General features: G+C 50.3%; 1 protein-coding gene across 7 annotated transcripts in view; it reads left to right on the forward strand.

The window, feature by feature from the left end:
• Window positions 1-22,153, forward strand: part of DUS2 (dihydrouridine synthase 2) — a 31,824-nt gene extending 9,671 nt beyond the window's left edge. For 4 of the 7 annotated variants that reach the window (XM_081107614.1, XM_081107616.1, XM_081107615.1 and 1 more), the window contains 11 exons: window positions 1,822-1,882; window positions 6,238-6,285; window positions 10,382-10,447; window positions 10,632-10,702; window positions 13,018-13,104; window positions 14,836-15,004; window positions 17,240-17,361; window positions 18,637-18,786; window positions 20,145-20,232; window positions 21,310-21,383; window positions 21,618-22,153. In XM_081107614.1, coding sequence (XP_080963740.1) covers window positions 1,822-1,882; window positions 6,238-6,285; window positions 10,382-10,447; window positions 10,632-10,702; window positions 13,018-13,104; window positions 14,836-15,004; window positions 17,240-17,361; window positions 18,637-18,786; window positions 20,145-20,232; window positions 21,310-21,383; window positions 21,618-21,855 — 1,174 coding nt within the window. In that variant the 3' untranslated portion in view covers window positions 21,856-22,153. Of the gene's footprint in view, window positions 1-666; window positions 711-1,821; window positions 1,883-6,237; window positions 6,286-10,381; window positions 10,448-10,631; window positions 10,703-13,017; window positions 13,105-14,835; window positions 15,005-17,239; window positions 17,362-18,636; window positions 18,787-20,144; window positions 20,233-21,309; window positions 21,384-21,617 lie in introns of all 7 variants that reach the window. The other 3 variants (XM_081107610.1, XM_081107613.1, XM_081107611.1) reach the window with 1 other exon arrangement.

Genomic DNA, 22,153 nt, shown 5'->3' on the forward strand with positions numbered 1-22,153 from the left:
TTCCCGAAGACCCCTCTTGGACATTTTTCAAAGATCTGCTCATGAATGATTACACTGTTGGAGATAGTTTATGGAAATCAAGCTAGTACAGCAGTTTGTTACGTGTCTCCGGTCTCAGATTTAATGTCCTTAATTATAGGAATTATTTGTTTGGCATGACATATATTTTTAATCCCTACCATTAGTTTTGTTTTTGTGAAGTCTGTATATATTTCTCATAGGAAGAAATTAGATTTATGTTTAGTTACTATTTATGGTAGGGTTGTGATGACTCTGTAGCTCTCTTCTCTCACTTTGGGCATTTCTTGGTGATTTTTTAGAATAGCTCCTGAGTTAGATTTTTGAAAAATTGACGACAATGAGTAAACATATGAAAAAGCAAATATAGCAAAATAGTACTTATAGAATCTAAGTGGTGAGTATATGATTGTTCACTATAAATTTTTTCAATTATTTTGTACATTTGAAAGTAATCATAGACTGATGACATTTTCTAGGCCCTCTAGGCCCCCTTTTGGCCTTTGACAGTGAGCTAGTGTAGTGGACTGGTTGTTTAAGAGACCCCGGCTGGACTGCACTTGTTGATATGTGTGTGCATGGATGTGTTTGCCTGTGCTTGTGTGCCTGTGTCAGGGTGGTGGTTGACACAGCCATTTGTGTTCCCAGGGGACTTCAGATGCAGAGCGAGCCCTTGCTGTGGCCAGACTTGTGTAAGTTCTTCCCTCTTTGGAACTATCTTTTGCTCTCTTGTGAGGCCTCACTGTTCCTGGTGATGTTGGAGGTGACTAGCTTTCTACCTTCTAGTGCACTATCTCCTGTGTCCTGTCTAGTTTCCTTCTCTGCTTGTGGCATCTGAGGGCTGCTCCTGGATTCCTGTGTACCAACTGTGCCTAGATCCCAAATAACCTCCGAGTGGGTGCCTGCTCTTCAGTTTTTATTCATGAGGCTCCCTTTCCAAGGACTCTTATGACTATGAGCCCTGAGGTTTTACATCTCGTGAAGTGTAGGTTAGACTTATTGCTTCCTAAATTAACAAAGGCAGGAGACTGTGAGTTAATGAGTTAGATGGGCCTGGATTGGAATTCTGGCTTTGCTACTTGCTAACTGTGTGACCTTAGGTAACCTTGCTGAGAAATGAGACCAATACTGTTACCCACCTCTGACATTCTAGGGAAAGGCATTCTAGATGGGAGAATGAGATCATGCACACACATGCTTTGCAGCATGTAGCACATTGTGAGTGCTTAGTAAGTATTAGCTATTGTTATTAATTACACTGAGGGTGAGAAGGAACTCATACAGTAATTGCTGCTGGATCACAGCCTGTTAACTGTGTACATACCAGAAGATGAGGTAAGGGTCCTTTCTACACCTGAGAACTGTTTGGAGTTAGCCAATTGCATGACCCAGCCAACAAAGGCAGTCCTGTAACTTCCACCAGAATCGGTGCTCTAGGCAAGAGCTCTTACACTCATGTCACCTTTGTGCATGGCCCGTGGCTTTCATCACCCCAGTCAGAACTGGAACTCTGTGACACTGTCACTGAGTATTTGTTGCCTGATATAACTCCGAAGTAGCAGAGTCCTCTGCGACTAGCTCTTTGTACCAGTGTGACCACTTTATGCCATGCCCCTTGAGCTCTGCTTCAGGGAGGCGGTTGCACATTTTAGAGAGAGGATTTTTCAGCTTCTGACACCGAGGGTTGGTGTGTTTCAGTGCCAGGGACATGACAAGGGACTCATGAGCACAGACCCATGCCTTGGACTACCTTCTTTCCTTGGGTTGGATATTTACTACCTTTTCTCCTTCATGTTTTTCCAGGGAAAACGATGTGGCTGGTATTGACGTTAACATGGGCTGTCCAAAAGAATATTCCACCAAGGTAAGCTGAGTTCTTTATGCTCTTCCCAAATATTGGGTGCAGATTAAAGAGGACTAATGAAACATGACAACTAAGTACAGTACCTGACTCTGGACTAGATCTTGTACTAGGTGGGAAAATGCTCAAGAGGATATTATTAGATCAATGGGCAAAATTGGAATATAGACCACGACAGATTAGCTGAAAATACTGTATCAATATAAATTTATATAGCCCTAGCCAGTTTGGCTCACTGGATAGAGCATCGGTCTGTGGACCAAGGGTCCTGGGTTCAATTCTGGTCAAGGGCACATACCTTGATTGCAGGCTCCTCGGCCCAGGCCGTGGCCTTGGTTGGGGTGCGGGGGTGGGGAAGGCAACCAATCGATGTGTTTCTCTCACATTGATGTTTCTGTCTGTCTTGCCCTCCCTCTTCCACTCTTCCTAAAAAAATAAATAACTAAATCAATGGAAAAATATCCTCGGGTGAGGATTAACAACAACAGCAACAAAATATATATATATAAATTTATATAGTTAACAACTCTTCTGTTTTGTAATAATATCCCTATTCTTATCAAATATGCAGCAAAATATTTAGGGGACAAGGGCTATGATATATTTAACTTTACCCTCAAATGATTCAGGAAAAATGTTATATACACATACATCTAGATATATATATACACATAAATACACACATACACACAGAGCACTTATGCCCATTTGTTTTAAGTAATATGTGTTGAAAGAAAAATAATATGAACAGGGCTTTGTCTTTTCATGAATAACACCAAGATATATATATATATATATATATATATATACATATATATATATATATAGATATAGAACACCACCAAGATATATTATATATATCTTCTATATATATTTTTTAAGTATGTTTTTATTGATTTCAAAGAGAGGAAAGGAGAGGGAGAGAGGGATAGAAACATTAATGATGAAAGAGAATCATTGATCAGCTGCCTTCTGCACACCCCCTAGTGGGGATCAAGCCCACAACCGAGGCACATGCCCTGACCTGGAATCGAACTGTGACCTGGTTCATGGGTCGATGCTCAAACTACTGAGTCACACCACCAGGCAAGACATACATTTTTTAAAAAATAGAGGATGCAGTACATGTGTCCCCATTGTTATATCAGAAGATCAGACCAGAGTGCTAGTATAGCTCAGAAAGGAACGGAAGGGCAACGCTTAAACTTGAGATTTTATAGGAAAACGTGGTAAGGAGGTTTGGGACCCTGCAGGCAGAAGGAGTGGCACAGCAGCGACTTAGCTACCAACATGAGGAAGAGGCAGAGAATCTCAATTTGACCAGAGAGTTGAAGAGTAGGCAATGAAGAGGAAACAGGAGCACAGGATTAAAAATTTTGGTTGGGACAAGAGTAGTTGGCCTTGGATTTTCAATATCTCTGGCCTTTTGTGAACAGAAAGGCATGCGATCAGAAACTTAGTTGTGTTTTTCCAAATAGATTATGTGAGTAGAAATACTGGGAGCCATGTGTCTTGTGGATTGATGTGGAAAGAGGCTAGAGGTGGGGACATAGATACAGGAGATGAATGACATGGGTCCACAGGAGAGACCCATGGGTCCACAGGAGAGACAGAGAAGCGATGCCCCACTGGAGCAGAACTTGATAGGACTTGGCTGGCAAATGTTGGACTGAGTGTGCGGAAGTGGAGTGTGTGGTGGGGGTAGAGGGAGGAAAGACCGACAGCCAGGAGGATGGTTGGTCTTCCATGCCACCAAGACTGCTAGAGGAAAAGCATGTTTGGAGCAGATAACAAGGACACCTTGGGGGTGGGTATGTGAGAGACACCAGAGGGACTCCTGCAGGGCTGCCTCTGGGAACCTTACTGCAGGGTGTGTGGTCAGGGTCTGTAGTGTCAACAGAGAGCTGTCCCCCTGGCCCACTGCCAGAGTCGGCCACTCTGTTTTCCCTTAGGCCAGGAGGCTGGAGACTGCCCGAGGGAGAGGCCCTTGGGACCCTTGTAGGGTCCCTTGTAGACCCTTGTAGGGTCCCTTGTAGACCACTGCTTCACGCAGTTATGAAGATTTGAAATTGTCTATGGGGAATTGAAAACTTTGGACTCTGTTGTGCTGTCTTCAAATTATTTCTTTGTTTTTGTCAGTTGTGTAAGGAGCAGAGTTGAAATTATTGGGATAATCTCCTTGAGATTGTGGAGTGAAAAAAAGCAAAGGGCAGAATTGTATGAGATGTGCCACCATTTATATATGGGGGATGGGGAATGAATATCTTCTTATATAATAAAAGGCTAACATGCAAATAGACCGACTGGCAGAACGACCTGTCGCAATGATGTGCACTGACCACCAGGGGGCAGACGCTCAACCCAGGAGCTGTCCCCTGGTGGTCAGTGCACCACTCAGCCAGAAGCCCTGAGCTGGGCTCATGGCTGGCGAGCACAGTGGTGGTGGCAGGAGCCTCTCCCGCCTCTGTGGCAGCGCTAAGGATGTCCTGCAGGGAGCGGGCCCAAGCTGTCAGTTGGATATCCCCCGAGGGCTCCCGGACTATGAGAGGGCGCAGGCCAGGCTGAGGGACCCCCTTCTCCCAGTGCATGAATTTTGTGCACCGGGCCTCTAGTTTATATATATTTACTTTTCATAGAATATATTTGGAAAGACACACAAGAAACTAGTAACATTCATTTCTCCTAGGGAAGGAAACTAACTTTTTATTTGGTTTTGTACAGGGATTAAATTCCCATTGGCTGGGCTGGTGTGGTTTAGTTGTTGAGTGTTGACCCATGAACCAGGAGGTTATGGTTTGATTCCTGGTCAGGGCACATGCCCGGTTTGCAGAATCTCTCTCATCATTGATATTTCTATCTCCCTCTCCCTTCCTGTCTGTGAAATCAATAAAAACATATTTTTTTAAAAAAACCATTACAGGGTGCTAGTCAAAATAATTAACAGTTAACACAGCATTGGCACTGACCAGTCAGAACAGCTAATTAGCAATATGCTATACCAGTACGTACCACCTGAATATTTGCTCTCTTCTGATGGTTCCAAAATTGAAGCCATATCAAAAGTATAAATTAAGAAGTTTTCTATTCCTCAGGGAGGGAGAGTTCTTACATTTTACCCTTTTGAATCTTGAAAATGTTTAATGTGTTACCTATTCAAAAAGCAAATAAGTTAAATAGAAAGGAAGGAAGGAAGGAAATGCCAAAGAAAGCCATTGTTGTGGAAGGGGCAGTGAGACTGCATTTTAGGGCCTGTGATTCCACAAGGAAGGGCTGAATTGTGTGTGAGCTGAAGAACAGATGGGGCCCGGCTGTGACCAGGGCTGCCTTAAAGCCTTTAAGTTTTGTGGCTGTGGCCAAGGTAGGGCAGGGCTAGTCCCCTTCTGGCCTTCTCATTTTTCTCTGACATGCAAGCTCAGGCTGGCCGAGTCTGTGGTGGGCCAGTGTTCTCTCTGATTCCAATCTGTCGTCCTTTAAAACATGTAATCACTGACTGTGAGCGTTTGTTAGTGTGCCTTCTGTATACTGGCAGCACATATTTATTGAATTTTTGAATTTGTTTTTCTCCCCTTCACCTCACTTTTAATGGATTCAGATTTTAATGCCACCCCCCCAGTCCCCATTATTAAAGTAAATCATGCCATTTTCCAGAACTTGGATAACAGAAAAGTCCCCCCCCCCCAAAAAAAAAAAAAACACACAAAAAAAAGGAGCAGGAAAATCAGCAGTAATCCCACCATCCGGAGACACCCGCTGTTGTTAATGTGAGGATTTGCATGGCTCCACGGCTTGTTGGTGTCCGTTGGCTGGGGCTTTGTTAGAGTTTGACATTGGTCTGGGTGCTTGGCCATTGTTGCTGGCAGAGGAGAAGGGCCTGGACAATGTGTGCCGATTGCATGTCTCTGAATGGCTTTGCTGGCAGTGGTGGTACCAAAGCAAGTGATGGTAGGATGGGAAGAAGGGGGGCATTTACTCTCATTTCAAAGGAAGAATGATTCTTTTTTTTTTTTTTTTTAAGGGCTTGACAATGGTGGGGTTTCATTTATTAAGATGCTGAGACCCTGGGTAGGCAGTAGACAGTCCTGAAACATTATTTTTGTGGCACCCATTTCAGATACATCCGTGGCTTTTGTTAAGGGGTCAGGGTGATGTGTATTCGAATTCATCAGACTCTGGTCCCTGGTCTTGTGGGCATGGATGCTGCTGCTTTCCTACCTGCTTAGGAAAAGGACTGGCCGCCAGTGGAGCTTGGTCCCTGGAGGCAAAGGCTGGGGTGCCCGTTGCCACACCATGTTGCCATGTCAGGGGGAGGGGCCGCTCTCCTCGGACTGTAAGAAGCCCCTCTGTGTGCTTTTCCTTAGGGAGGAATGGGAGCTGCTCTGTTATCGGATCCTGACAAGATCGAGAAGGTAAGTCCTGCATGAGTGAAAGCAGAGGTCCTTGAACATGGAACAGTTCCCCCGCCCTTCCCCCAGATTTAGTGAATCAATCACTCCACCCGGGGTCTGGAAAATGTGTAAAAGGCTTCCCAGTGATGCTGACATGCAGCCAAGTTCAGGAACCCCTTGAGCCAGCCTACATCAGCCCTGGAGTTCCTTAAAAGCCCAGGGCTAGGGACATGCCAGCTGAGAGCCGGGGGTTGGTGGGGGGCTAAGGACTCACTTACAGCCTCCTCTGTATTGCGTTTCTCCCTTCTGAGAAGATCATGAGAGCACAGGCCAGGCTACCTGTGGCTTGTGGACAGGCTCAGTGGCTGTGGGGGTAGGTGGGTCCCCGGAATATTGATAGAGGCCACCACCAGCCTTTGAAAACAGGCCAGGTCGGGCTCATACGAGGCAAGTTGAAATTAGTCTTCTCAGATCCCCTTCCCTCATTGAGTCTGGTGGCCAGGTTTATGAGGCTCTGGGGACAGCTTGGTGTTTGCCACCCAGTAATGCCAGCTGCCAGGGCAGGTGGAGGTGACATTTTCTGCCACACCGCATATACCTTTTTCTTTCCTCTCTCAGTCCACCAGTTCTCTTCTTGTTGTTCCTCTTAGCTCCTTTAACTTCTTATTCTCCATCCCCACTTCCCTGTCTGGGCTTTAAGCCTCCTAGTGTTTCCCATAGGCTATCGTGACTTGGGATAAAGCATCACCAATAAAAACTTCAGCAGCCCACCCCTGTGTATTCTTCCAGCCCCATTGTCTCTAGGAATAGGAAGGCCAGCGTGTTTATGAGCTACCTTTTCATTTTTCCCATGTGCAGACAGATACATATAATATACCTATAATGTGCCTATAGTGTATCCTTACTGTTTGTAGACTAATTTCCAAAGTGTATTCCAGCATTTATTTCATTTGTTCTCCAAATCCCTTGAAGTAGACAGGGAAGGCACTTGTTATCTCCATTTGACCAAGAATAAGAAAACTAAAGCATAGAGAGAAAACCAATTTGCTCAAGATCATCTATATATATTTAGACGGTTCGCCTGGTAGCTATGATGCGCAATGACCACCAGGGGCCAGATGCTCCGACCAGTAGAGGAGGGAGCCCGCTTCCTTGTGGAATCAGCCATGGGTTAGGTTGCTGCTGGGGAACTGTTGGCCCTGAATCTGCTTCACCCGCACCCCGGACCCAGAGAGAAGGGAGCCCGATTCTGGGGTGAGTCACCCAAGAACTGCCCTCTCACAAACTGGGACCCCTCGGGGGATGTCGGAGATCTGGTTTCGGCCTGATCTCCACAGGCCAGGCCAAGGGACCCCACCGGTGCAAGAATCTGTGCACTGGGCCTCTAGAGTAGCAAATAAGAAGGCAGAGCTAAGTCGAGAGCCATGGTCTTGTGACCTGTACCCCAGCATCAGTGCCCCCTCTCAATGGCATCTTAGGTTAAACGTGTAGGGGGTAGCTTATAAGTGTGTAGCCACAAGTCAGTGGACACCTGGACTTAGGAGCCTCCTGTCAGACACATCTCTGCAGGATGGAGTGGACGTGTGGATGTCAAACTCATCACCGTGCTTAGGGGAGTAGGCGGAGTTTGCTTCACAACATGTGCACACAGGCATTTTCATTATCCTCCCGCCTCCCGGCGCCTCCCCTCTTGCTGTTGGCTCTGTCCTCTGCACTGCCCCTCTTTGGGTACAGGCCACATGTGAGGCAGCAGAGTGACACCCCACCTCTGAAGCTCAGTTCAATCCGCTCCTTCTGTGTTTGACAGGTAGTCGGATGGGTCAGGGCGGACTGGTGGATGGGTTTGCCTCATGGAGGGGAGGTTCCAGGCTTCCACAGTAAAGCCAAATGACCTGGGAATAGTGTGCGGGAGTAGATTCAGGCTCAGACTGCTGGCAAACTGGGCGACATGGGTGCGAGCTTTGTGGGTCCTCCCAGGCTGGATGTTTTGGCCCATGAGTCCACTTGTGGGAACATCTCAGGGCCACCGGCAGAAGTTTTTTCAAAATAAGGATACTTGTTTGAAGTGATGAAAAATTTAGAAATAGATAGGATGCTAACGGTTGAGAATTCTATCTACCCCTGGGCTGGATAGGGGTAGTGAGGGGATATCAGTCTTTCGACAAAGCTTCCCAGGTAACTCTGGTGTATTCTCCCTGGATTAAGAACCTGTTTTTAGACCTTAATTCCATAATATCCTCTCTCTCACCCCTGCTCAGGATTCCCTGACCCCTCTCCCCTACTGCCCAGGGCGTCCCCTCTGTGCACACAGCACTTGGGCCATAGCTAACAACTGGGCCAGGACTTGAACTTAGTTCTCACTGATTCCCAAGTCTAAGCTCTCCCGTTCTTCCCAACAACCAAGGGAGTTTTTCCTGAGTCACCCTGTGGCTCTGGTAAGACGAGCCCGCCTTTGAGTAGATGTGCTGCAATCTGCTCACATATGGGTCTGTCGCAGGTTCTTCTCCCCACAGATGTTCACATCACAGAGACGGGCACCCCTGGGATCTGGGAGAGCTTGGTCGAGGAGAGTTTCATGCTGGAGCCTGGCCAGAAGACAGACTAGCTGCCCTTTCCTCTCAGTGTGGACCTTGCAAGTGGCTAGGGCTTTTGGTTACCGATTTCTTTCCTGGTCCTGAACATGGACATGAAATAAATACTAAAGAAAGTGCTTAGAGCCACTTGGATAAAATACACCAAAAGGAAGCTCTGCAAAACAGGACCTCGGACCCAGTCTGTCTCCTTGGGTAGCACATGAGGCCCTGTTCTTTCCCGTCATTCCCTGGCAGTTTTACCTGGGCCAGCAGGCCTTGTCTTACCCATTGTCAGTCCTGCCTGTCAGCCTAGCTACCTCTTAATCTGATGTCTTCTGAGGGTCCTGCCTCATCCTGTCCCTGAGAAAGAGGCCTCCCCTGGTTCCTGCAGCTTGGCTCTCTGCTGCCCTCATCTGTTTCGAACCAAGACTGGCAGCAGCTGCCTGCTTGTCCCCTCTGTTCTGCCTGAAGGCAACCCAGTTATTGAAGAGGGCTCTTGGGACCGCCTTCCCTCCAGCTTGCCTGACCTGAAATTTCTGGTGTGGGACTAAGATAGCAGTGCCACAGACAAGCAGTGTCACCTCCATCTCTCTTGATTTCTGACTCGCATGGCGTCTGGTCTTGCTACGTCCCTGACACTTTCCTATATGATTTTCTTGGTCTTTCTTTGAAGTTCTTTACAATTACTGTGCAGAAGAAACACCGTTTAATATGTTGACTATTGCCCTAGCCAGTTTAGCTCAGTGGATAGAGCATCAGCCTGTGGACTGAAGCGTCCCGGGTTCAGTTCTGGCCAAGGGCATAAGCCCGGGTTGTGGGCTCGAGGCAGCCGATCAATGATTCTCTCTCATTGATGTTTCTCTCTCTCTCTCTCCCTCTCCCTTCCTCTCTGAAATCAATAAGAAAAATATATATGCACATATATATTTAAAAAATATATGTTGACTATGTTGTCTTTTCCTTTGTCAGTTTCATTCCTGTATACCTGATTCCCCCAAAGAGCGGGGTACGTGAGAACAGGGCCCAAGACCTGTAAAGCCTTCCTGCTCCCTCACTCTGCAGAACAGCTCTAAGGGAGCATTGCCTTCAAGCAGGAAAGAAGCTGTGAGCCACGTGTTCTCAACCAGGGCTAGGCCTCAGAATCATATTGAGGAGGGAGTGTGTTGGGCAGAGCTTTAAAAACACATATTCCCAGCCCTACCCCTATAAACGCATTCAGGAAATATGAGGTGGGATCTTAAGCTCTCAGATGTTTGCCCTCGCAAAGGATCACTGTAATCTACACAGGCATACATGCAGGTCCATCATTCATCCAGTCATTTACCAAATATATATACACCACTATGCCAGGCCCGCGGCTAGCATAGAAAGAAGGTGGACTCCTTCCTTCATGGAGCTTACATGTATGTGCGCAACAGACATTCATGTGGACACAGACGTGTCCATGCCACTGGGATACACAGGTCTGTAGCAGAAGTAATTAGGATAAGCCGTTGTGGTTATTTGTTCCAGAGGGGGCAGATGCGCTTGTGTTTTCTCTGCAGATCCTCAGCACTCTTGTTAAAGGGACAAGCAGACCTGTGACCTGCAAGATTCGCATCCTGCCATCGGTAAGGATGGTGTGTTACATCGGAATGTCTATTTTTTTTGGGGGGGATGTCTATTTGGGGTGTCAGTAATTTTTGAGGAGCTGAGTTAGGTTTGGAGGAGGGCCTAGAGCTGAGCCCACTTTAGGAGCTGGCAGCTGCTCCCTCTGTGGCTTCAGTAACCTCCCTGTGCGGTCCTCTTCCTCAGCTGGAAGATACCCTGAACCTTGTGAAGCGGATAGAGAGGACTGGCATTGCCGCCATCGCAGTTCACGGGAGGTGAGTGGTTGCCTTTCTAGTGACTGACTTCTAGGAAGGTCCTCAGCTATGTGACAGCTAAGTTCTCTTCTACGTATGCAGCCTACCTCTGCCTCGCTCTTTGACATCCTGGTGGTGGTCAAACTCTCTATGGGCTTACATTTTCCTTTGTTTCATTCATTGATCATCTACTGGTGGTAGGCACTTCACTGAGCTTTAGAGACAGAGAGAGGAGGAGGAAGGAGAAGTGCCCTTACCCTCAGGATGTGTAAATGGTAGAGATGGAATGATTTGCTCAAAACTGCATCATGCAGCCAGGAAGTGGTGGAATTAGAACTCTGACTCTGAATCTCATCTTCTTTCCACTATGTTGAGCAATTGCTGTTCTTTCAAAGGCACTGCCTCTTTTGTCTGCCCCTGTTGGACTGCCAGCTGACACAGTGACTGCTTGAAACAGTCCTTGTGTCTGTAGCTGATGCACATTCTGCTGAGAGCTGAGGTGGTGCTGAAGGCTACCCTGGGTTTCCCAGTCAAACTTGTTTCCTATGTCCAGGCTGTGCTTTCATACAGAATCCCAGGTCAGTAGACTTTGGCCACAGTGACCTCTCTTCCCTGAGTGATGTTCCTTTTGGGTTCAGGGGTCTTGAGGGAATAGCCCATTTTTTGCTGGTTGTGCCTCTTATAGCATTTTCAGAAAATGGGACCCAGAACTCCAACATATAAAATAGAAAAGCAGAGCTATATTGATGGAAGCCAGTAGGGGGAGGTGAAAGGCCATACCCCTCATATACCCTGAGGCAATAGGCTCTGGCTCAGACTGCCTGGTTTAATTTTCTTTCTTTCTTTTTTTTAAAAAAAATGTTTTTATTGATTTCAGAGAGAGGAAGGAGGAGGAGGGAGAGAGGGATAGAAACATCAGCGATGACAGAGAATCATTGATTGGCTGTCTCCTGCACGCCTTCTACTGGGGATTGAACCCCCAACCCGGGCATGTGCCCTGATCGAGAATCTAACCTTGAGCTCCTGGTTCATGGGTGACGCTCAACCATTGAGCTACCCCAGCCGGGCCAGACTGCGTGCTTTGCTGCTTGTTGGCTGTGTAGCCTTAGACAAATCATTTAACCTATCAGAGTACCATACTCCTCATTTGAAAATTAAGATATTTCTGCTTTATAAGGCTCCTTTCTACCAGTAGTTGGAAACACTAGGAAGAGAGATTTCAGCACCCTTAAGAAGGGACTCTGGCCATCAAAGCTGTTAAGGATGGCTAGCATTGGCTGCTGGGAGTGGGAAGGTGAAGGCAGAGGCTGGGTTGAACTGGGCTTTCTGAGGCCCTGTGGCCCCTGACCTTTTTGTTGAGGAGTGTAGCAGAGGGGACACACCCAGGCAAGACCTGGGTAAGAGCTATCTGGTCACCCATCTTTTTTTTTTTTTCCCCCCAATATATTTTATTGATTTTTTACAGAGAGGAAGGGAGAGGGAGAGGGATACAGAATTAGAAACATTGATTAGAAACATCGATTCAGCTGCCTCTTGCACGTCCCCTACTGGGGATGTGCCCGCAACCCAGGTACATGCCCTTGACCGGAATCGAACCTGGGACCCTTCAGTCCGCAGGCTGACGCTCTATCCACTGAGCCAAACCGGTTGGGGCTCAACCATCTTTCTTGTTGCTGAGCACAGCTCAGGTCAGGGCTCACCTCAGCATCTGTAAGTCTCATCTCATCCACAAGAACTTTTGGCACTTGACCTTGGAAGGAGGGGCCTCAGTTGTGGTGCTGCCTCCCCTGTGGTTCGTGACAGCCATGGTCTGCCCTGGCTGCTGGGTCTACCCTGTGCCAGGTGCCTCTCCCCAGGATCAGCTGTGCAACTTGGCTTCAGCACAGGCAGCTGTGTGGGAGTGGCCAGTCTGAGCAGCAGCAGCTGTTCCTAGTCCTTTGGGGAGGGCAGGACCAGTTCACTGGGGGTAGCATCCTTATGGCACTGTCCCTCATCTTTGGCCAAGGTGAGAGGAAGCCAGGGAAAGGCAGAGTGACCTTGGTAGTCAGGCCACCCACATCAGCCTTCTGCATCAGCCCCCTGCAGCTATGCCTCACCTGTAGGCCTCCAAGAGCTGGACTTGCCTTCTCAGCAGAGAGTTGTGCTGCTCCTGCCCCTCACAGCAGAGGTCATGGAGAGCCATCCACTGCAGCCTGGACCCCTATCCGTGATGGCCACATGACCTTCCTGAGGTTTAGTAGGGAGGACAGTAGGGTTTGACTAATGTAACCCTGTGTGAACTGTGACATGACCTTTGGCACTCAGCCCTCAGCCCGTCATTTTTGTTTATCTCCAAGGAAGCGGGAGGAGCGACCTCAACACCCTGTCAGCTGTGAAACCATCAAAGCCATTGCTGAAACCCTCTCCATTCCTGTCATAGCCAAGTAAGCCTCCCTTCCTCATCATTGACGTCTTCATGCCCCACCTCACTCCAAGGGGATTTGATCTGGCATATAAAAATGGAAGGAGACAGCATTAAAAACTCACCTTAAGGGAGAAGAAAAAAGGGTGGTATGAAAAATGAAGTTGGTAACGAGTCAGACAAGTGCCTGTCATGTCTCTTGGCTTCTGGCGAGTGGCTGATGTAGGTGTGCAGTAGGCAGGGGCTCGGCATTCTGATGGATGGGTTGAGGGCAGGAGTATTCAAGGGACAGGGAGAGCAAGGAGGTGGCCACCGAAGCAGGCCCAGGGGAAGGTGATGTCACACCAGAGTTAGGAGTGCAGGATGTAGGGTGAGGCGGCCCAAGTCAGAGCACATAGAGCTGTCCAGGGGTGGGCAAAAGAGGGTTCCAGTTGTGAGTCCATGAAACAAAGAGTTTATTCTTGTATTATATATTAATTATTGTATTATTTTCCATACAAATAACTGTAAACCTACTCTTGCCCACCCTGAATGGCTCAAGGTTCGTAAGGCCAATCACAGTCCAAAGTCCAAGCGAGCAATCTGGGCAGCTCCAGGACCTGGAACCTAGGCTGGCAGGTGAGAGGTACCAGTGGCCCGCCCAAAGACTTAGTAGTCAGACACTGTCCATTTGCTCCTGTGTAGGCCAGAGGGGAGTCCAGAGCAGCCCTGCACCTTAGGATGGCACGGAGCCTGATGGCAGGATGGGAACAGGGAAGTTCCAAAGCCCTGAAGCCCTGACAAAAGGCATGCCTGCCTGCTGGATGGAGGGAGAGAGCTGAGGGTGGGGTTGGTAGCCAGGCCCAGCCTTTCCCAGGCCAAGGAGTTTTAGGGGTCTGGAAAGGGTAGGGCTACTCAAGACACTGGACCCTCTAACTGCCTCTCCCCCCTCCCCTCCTCCCCCCGCCCCCCAAACACACGATGCTGTTTCTGGACTGAGGCTGCTGCCTGGCTCCTAATGGAACAGATGAAGACAGCAGTTTACAAGGGGGCCCTTGGGGCTGCACGGTGGCAGGAAGGGAAATTGCAACCCAACTGGGCCTCCTTCCTTCCTCTCACAATCATCACTGCATTTCTCTCTCTCTCTCTCTCTCTCTCTCTCTCTCTCTCTCTCTCTCTCTCTCTGGCAGCAGTTCTCAACCTGTGGGTCGCGACCCCTTTGGCGGTCGAACAACCCTTTCACAGGGGTCGCCTAAGACCATCCTGCATATCAGATATTTACATTACGATTCATAACAGTGGCAACATTACAGTTAGGAAGTAGCAACGAAAATAATGTTACGGTTGGGTCACAACATGAGGAACTGTATTTAAAGGGCCAGAAGGTTGAGCTCTAGGGTTTTGACCCAGCCCTTAATGGGCATATAGGTGCCCCAGCCTGGGGGGTGGGGGTTCCTGTAATCTCAGTGTCCACTTGTATGAGATTGGGCTGGCTTTAGCCACTGTTTAGGATGAAGTGGAAGGAAGGTAAAATCTCAGGGATACCTGTTAAGTGCCAGGCACGGTTTGGGCTGCTTTCCTGTATTATCTCAGTTAGTGCTTCTGACCCCACAGTGTGTGTGTGTGAGTGTGAATCTCCAGGCTCCACAGGTGCTCACAGCTGAGCACACAGCTAATGGGAGACAGACCTGGGAGTTGCCTTTTTCTGAAAATGCTGGGACAAAGATGGTGACCCCCTCACCTCCTCCCCCTAACAACCCCCGTTGCCTTTCAGTGGAGGATCTCACGACCACATCCAAGATTATGTGGACATCGAGGACTTTCGACAAGCTACAGCAGCCTCTTCAGTGATGGTGGCCCGAGCTGCCATGTGGAACCCATCCATCTTCCTCAAGGAGGGTCTGCGGCCCCTGGAGGAGGTCATGCAGAAGTACATCCGATACGTACGTCTCTGCACTTTTTTGAGGCAAACATTTCTCCCTCTCTGCCCCATTCCTGCCAGCAGCCCCTGTTGTCCCTCTCCTTTTCTTTTCAGTTCTGGTCATGCAGCTGGGGAGTGCCAGGGAGGTGTCCCCCTAATTACCTCCTTCTAAAGCTTCCACGGTGTGGGGTCACATCAGGGACCTCTGGATCCAGGATGCTTTTGGGGCCCCAAACACCACCTTTTCCTCGTTTTCCACCCCCACACATACACGTGCCTGCACAGTGACAAGTGGGTCCGTGTCACTGTAGAGAACCATGCCAATGGGTTGGCACAGAGTAGCCACAGCCAGGAGGAGCCATTGTAGCTGCTGTTGTTGAGGACTGATTATCTCATAGAGATGTCTCACCTTGTCGTCAGTCAGAGTCACTCACAACTCTTCTCTTGCGAATTCTCAGAATGCTTTAACCCCTAACTTAGCGAATGACCCATTGCTAACCCTCTCCTCAGGCTATAGCCTTTTCTTCTCACTGGGAGCTTGATGGCAGTGCCAAGGGCATTTCCCTGTAAAGGAATTTTCTTGACAAAAAAATCACTTACCCTGTCCCTTTGGCACAACTGGAACTCTGTGGGACTCCATGGTCAGCCGTGCGTGTCTGCAGGTGGAGGCAGTGAATGGCCTCACATTCTTCCGCGAGCTGGGCCTGCGTTGTCCCCCAGAGCAGACTTCCCCCTTCCTCTTCCGTCCTGGGGCTCACACCCTCCTGGAAGGTCAGGAGCTTCTCAGATCCTAAGACTGCCTCTGTCCGCTTCATCCCTGGGCAGCTGTGGCTGTCATGGCTTGGGGGTCTCCCCCGGGCTGGGGATGATAGGTGTCCCTGAGGCCCGTGTCCAGAGCTGGGCAGCCTCTGTCCTAGAGCCTCCCTCGCTCGATGCTGCAGCTGTCCTTCCCTTGGTTCTGGGTGTCCTGTTAGGCCAGTTGGTGACCAAATTGGGCCTCCTTCCTTCCTCTCAGGATCACCCTGCATTGCTCCCTCTCCAGTGGCGTGGGTCAGCCAGAGGCACAGGGGGCTTGCTTCAGCCCAGGTCAGCTGTCTAGCTCTTCTGGCAAGTCTGTAATAGAGAAGACATGTTCAGTTGTGCTGAGCTTGCTCACTGGGTGAAAGGTGCTTCTATCATTCCTGCTCAGCCTGACCTGTGGCAGATCTTCAAGAGTGTTTTTGTGCTGCCCGGCCGGAGTGGCTCAGTTGGTTGGAGCATCGTCCTGTGCACGGAAACATTGCCGGTTCGATCCCCCATCAGGACACATATGGAAGGCAGCTGATTGATGTTTCTCTCTCACATCAATGTTGTTCTTTTTTTGTCTCTTTTTCTCTCCCTTCCTTTCTCTAAGCATGCTCTTGGGTGAGGTTAAAAAACAAAACAAAGAATGTTTGTTTTCCCGAAGAAAGGGAGCGGCTTTCAAGCATAGGCAGGGCTGTTCCTGGTCCAGTCAGTTTTCTGTCCCAAGTAAGCTGACTCAGGGCCGGCTGGGGCTTACCCACATATCCATGCTTTGTCCTGAGCGAGTCCTGGCACAGAAGACGTAGGCCTTGTGCTATTAGAAAAGCGTAGGGGGCAAGGAGTTGAGGGGTTCTGGAGGACTGGGGCACCCTTCACGCACGCTCTCTGGCTGGCCCCAGCTAGGCAGGCTTCTACTGGTATCCTGGGCAGTCAGTTGTCTTACCTCCCAGACCCTGCACTTACCAGTTTATGAAGTAGTGCTAACAGCTGCACCTCATGCTTGTATAGCTCCGTGAAGTGACAAGTAACACACGTGCACATGCTGAGTAGATGGTGCTGTACTTCACTCATGCAGAGGAAATTGGAGACAGGCCATTTAAGATATGGGCAGGGAAGGTACCTACCATGGTTATAAGGAATAGAAGAATCCCACCCTGTCCTGGGCTCTTCCTGCCACACCAGAATGTCTTGTTCTTCCACCCTGTCCTAGATGATGCCTGGCAGCAGGTCCTCTGTGGTTAACTATGGTGGCTGAAGCAAGAGGGGCTCCCTGCACATCTGGACCTCAGGCAGGCTGTCCAGTAGGGAGTGCTCCTGATTGGGGGCTTTGGCCGTGACCCTTGAGCTTTGTACCACTAACCGCAAGGTTAGATGGCCAGGATGGAGGTGGCTCTAATGAGGTCCCACTACCTTGGCTGCAAGCACACTTCCGCCTCGGGGGCAGCAGGTGGGCTCATGTTGGTTCTTCTTCCAGGCCGTGCAGTATGACAACCACTACACCAACACCAAGCACTGCTTGTGCCAGATGCTGCGAGAACAGCTGGAGTCACCCCAGGGAAAGTTGCTCCATGCCGCCCAGTCTGCCCGGGAAATTTGGTGAGAGGGGCAAAGGGCTGTCCATCTGTCCTTGCAGGCATTGCCCAGGCTTGACCCTGAGCGCTAAGCTGACTCTGCCAGGGAGCCAGGGACACCGCTTTTGGAGGCAGATGTGCAGGAGCAGGGTTGTGCTGCAGCTTTGCCGCACAGAAGGGGATACTGTGAAAGCTTTAGAACTTTACGTGCCTGGGCTGGTCTCAGCAGCAATGTTTGGGATACCAGGGCACTAGTAGGATGGAGGAATGCGGGGGCTGGGCTTGGGAATTCCTGGGGAGGAAGGGGCTTTCCTGGTGACAGGTCTATAATCACATGCAATGCCACCAAGTCCCAGTTATCAGGAGAGTTGGGGGTGCAGAACGGAGCCCTGGCCTGAGCCTGCGCCCACACTCCATCACTCTGCCGTTTGAGAGACCACCCCTTGCTCCTCGACTCAGGCGGTGACATGTGGGGCCCTCACAGCCTGACCTAGTGTCTGCTCCCACAGCTCCCTATTTCCTCTTCCCACCTCCACACCTTCGCTCGCACTGGCTCTTCTACCTGAATGCTTTCTCCCCCTCATGTTGGCTGTCTGTATCCGGCCTCCTCCAGAGAAGCCTTTCGGAACCTCTCTCACCCCCCAGACGGCCATCTTTGTGAGTGTCCACCTGTCCTTACGATGCTTCCTGGAAGAAAAAGCCTTGCCCAAACCCTCCTCATCCTGGGCTGGTGGTGTTGGTTCTGTCCCTGTGCCACCTAACTTAACCAGCTGGACCCAGGCGTCTTGTGAGCTCAAGACTAAACTTTTCAAGAGTGTAACTGTTGCTCTGGGTGGTACCTCAGTTTAGGTGAGGCCTAACTGCTTGTGGCCGGGGCAGGAAGTGGGGAACCACTCAGTGGCCATGCTCCATTTCTTCCCCCGGTGGGCACACATGAAGATGAGGCTCTGCATGCCTCTGGCGCTTGATCTGTGTAGGTCAGCTTAGTCACTGCTGGCTGGGGAGACCTGCCTGGGCTCAGATGATGGAGGTGACCTTAACAAACTTTCCCAGCCAGCCCTGCCTACAAAGTGGTACAAAGCTCCAGAGGCCACCCTCAGGGGTCCACATTCACTGTCCATCCACCAGTGCAGACTGGCCCCAGAGGTGGGTAGCAGGTGTCTTCTGATGGCCAGGTCCTGAAGGTGTTTTGGTGGATATGGAGTGGCATTTCTCAGTGGTGGGGCCCTGGTTCCTGCACTAGTTCCCTGGATGCTGCCTTTACTAAGGGGTTTGCCCCGCTTGACTTGTCTTTATATAGTGAGGCCTTTGGCCTTGGTGCCTTCTATGAGGAGACCACACGAGAACTGGACTCCCGGCGGGCCGAGTTCCTGGCCAGGACCGCAGAGGAGGCGGAGGAGCCGGCTGAAGATACCTCCGGTGTCATTAAGATGGCTGTCAAGTTTGACCGGTAGGTCTCCAGCTGGCCTAAGCTTAGGCCAGGGCCAGTGCCTTTGGGCTTCCCCGGGCTGGCAAGCTGGCTGTTGTACATGGTTAGCGACAAGTTTGGGGACCACCGCTCTCTTTGGTTTGGATACTTGTTCTCAATTTTTAGCCACCCAACGAAGGCGTTTTGGAGAAGATAGTCCCTGAAAGCCCAGGCAGTGCTGTCAAGGTTGTGCATGTTGTCCCAAGGGCCACTGGACTCCACCTTTTCCCTGACTCACTCCCCACCTCTCGGGTGAGAGGACTTCTCTCCTTCTGTTCCTGAAAGCCTGTGCTTTTCCCTGCCCCTGAGGAACTAGCTGCCTACAAGGAGCTCTCCAATAGCAGAGGGACCCTTGTCTTTATCTGGCAAGTCCTTCCCATGCCCACTGCCCCTCACCAGCCCTAGGGCATCCTCTCTAGGCAGATATAGCTTCAGGCCAATTACTGCCTCAGACTGTAATTCAGCTTTGATTGGGTCCCTCATCCTTGTCCTTTGCAATCTGGTATCTAAGCCTTTCTCAGGTTTCCAGGCCCAGGCCAGAAGCTAGTTTTGTCTGGCAACAGCTTGGGAGGAGGGGTGTAGGGACAGCTGTTGGGCAGTCATATCCATGGAGAGCTCCTGGTAGGAAGTTGGACCGTGGTGCAGACTGACTCTAAAACCAGAGTCCACTGTGGATAAGCAGCAGTGGGTCATTGTGACACTCAGCAGACATAATTAGGGTGTACTAAGCTAGATTCCTGAGACCTTTGTATGGCCACCTGCGTTCCCCACTCCCACCCACTCTCCCCAGATCTTGTCTTGAGAGGCAAACCGGACCTTCCTTCTTGGCCGTTGAAGGCTATTTTCCAGGCTGGAGCTCAGAGGACTGGGAGTTCACTTCCCACCTCAATTCCCTAAGCATGCCGAAGCCCATCTTCCCTTTAGGCAGAATGCAGGCTCTAAGTTGCTGGTGGAACAGAAATGGGAGGTCAGAGGAATAGGTACAGGAGTCTTATTTTTTTAAAAATAAATTTGTATTGATTTCAGAGAGGAAGGGAGAGGGGGAGAGAGAAACATCAATGGTGAGAGAATCATTGATCGGCTGCCTCCTGCACAGCCCCCACTGGGGATCGAGCCCGCAACCTGGGCATGTGCCCTGACCGGGAATCCAGCCGTGACCTCCTGGTTCACAGGTTAATGCTCAACCACCAGGCCACGAAGGTAGGTGATCCAAGAATCTTAAAGGCAGCAGCTCGATGTCTCCGTTCCTGTAGCTCCTACCGGGAACTGAATAGTGCCCCTGCCGAGAAATGAGTTGGTGATAGTGGGTGGGCCCTGACTACGTCCCCTCCTTTCCTCAGGAGAGCATATTCACCCCAGATCACCCCCAAGATGTGCCTGCTGGAATGGTGCCGGAGGGAGAAGTTGGCGCAACCCGTATATGAAACGGTGAGTTCCTGGCTGCGGCCTGCTCTGCATCTAGCCCTACAGCATTCCCACAGCTGGGGCCATCACCCCCGGTACACCTACAGCTTGTACCCTGGACTCCAGGCTGCTTGGCTGGAGCCTGGCTGTGCCCTCTGTAGGCACAGAGTGGTTACTGGTGGTTGGGCCAGCCTCTGATAGTGCCTTTCCTTTTGACAGTGGGCCTGTTGTCTAATTCTCGCTTTTCTCATAAAACTGAACTAGAGACCTAAGTAAAGGACTGCCTGGGCTAGTCCAGTGGCGGTGCTGAGGGAGGGGAGATGTCTCTGGAAATGGCCAGTTGGCTTAGGAAGGATGCTCAAACCTGAAAGTTAGACATGTTTTTGGACCAGGCCTCAGCTAATGGGGCACAGAATTGGGCCCCAGACATGGGGCCCTTTGGTGAAAATTTTGAGACAGTATTGGTTTAATTCCTTTGGTCCCTATAACCATCTTGTTTAGGTGGCTCTGTCTCTCCTGGACTGGCCTTCTGACCTCCAGGCTTGTCCCTTCTGGACCGTGTGTCCTCTGCCAGAGTAACATTTCTAAAGCAAATCTGAGCTCTGATTCCCTTGCTCAAGTCCTCAGCAGCTCAGAGCATGAGAACTCCCCCCTCTCCTGCCCCCGCCACTCAGCTCTCCTGCCACATCACCTGGTCTCTGCCAGGTGGATCTTCTTTGCCCCAGCCCTTGTCTCCTCTTACCCCTTTGCCATCTGGTGAACTACTTATTTTGGAGACCTGACCCATCCAGATGTCAGGAGGAGGAGACTCCATAGTCACGCACAGCTAAGGGCCCTGATGGCCCTTTGCTTAGGTTCACGAGAGAACTCCTGACACGCTGTGGTGTCATTGTCTGTGTGTCCCTCTTTCTTCCCTGGAAGGTGCACCGCACACTTCTGCTGGGGAGGAGCATGTGGCACAGGTAGCTCTCATGTGACTGAGGTGGGAAGGACTTCCTTTTCTCTGCCTTCGACGTGACCTTGCAGGGGGGGGGGGCCTCCAGGGCTGTTCCTGTTGCCCTCATGCAGCCATCCTTGTTTTCTTTGCTCCCTTTGCACCAGGTTCAACGCCCCCTGGATCGCCTCTTCTGCTCTGTGGTCACTGTGGCTGAGCAAAAGTATCAGTCCACCTTGTGGTGAGTTTCCCCATCAGTGGGCATGAGGCTTGGGGTGGAGGGCCTGCTTGTAGCATTGGCCTGGAAGTTTGGGGGGATGGTGTACCTGGATAGTGGCATCCCTGTGTTATGACCCCTTCCTCAGTTCAGTCAGAATCTGTGACAAGGGTATTGAGAGTAAGGCCTCCCAGCCTCTAGTCCTGCCACCAGTGTGCCTGCCTACCTGCCTTAATGCCCCATGCCTCATCTGCCCAGGGACAAGTCCAAGAAACTGGCGGAGCAGGCTGCAGCCATCGTCTGTCTGCGGAGCCAGGGCCTCCCTGAGGGTCGACTGAGTGAAGAGAGCCTCTCTTTGCACAAGCGTAAGAGGGAGGCACCTGACCAAGACCCTGGGGGCCCCAGAGCTCAGGAACCAGCAGTGCCTGGAGAGCTGTGCAAGAAGCCCTTGGTAACCTTGGGAAGTGGGAGAGAGAGCCCCCTGGAAGGCTGGTGATCACTGTCTCAGCCCTGGTCAGTGAGCCTGGCCCTAAGATGACTGTGGTGCAGAGCATGAACCAGATGCTATTGGACAATTTGCTGCCCCTGCCTGACAGATGTTAAGGGGTTAGCCTGGGCCATCAGTCTGGAATATGGGCCCAGGTGCGCCCAGTGTACCCATCTCTCCTGACAGATCTGAGTAGCAGGGCCAAGTTCCCAGTGATCTCAGTATTTTCTTTAAAAACGGGCTTTTTCAGGTGGCACCTCCCTAACCTGACATTGGTACAGTGCAATAAAGACACCTTCTCCCCTTC

Source organism: Myotis nattereri (assembly GCF_964212035.1).
Source record: "Myotis nattereri genome assembly, chromosome: 15".
In the NCBI taxonomy this organism is placed as follows: Eukaryota; Metazoa; Chordata; class Mammalia; order Chiroptera; family Vespertilionidae; genus Myotis; species Myotis nattereri.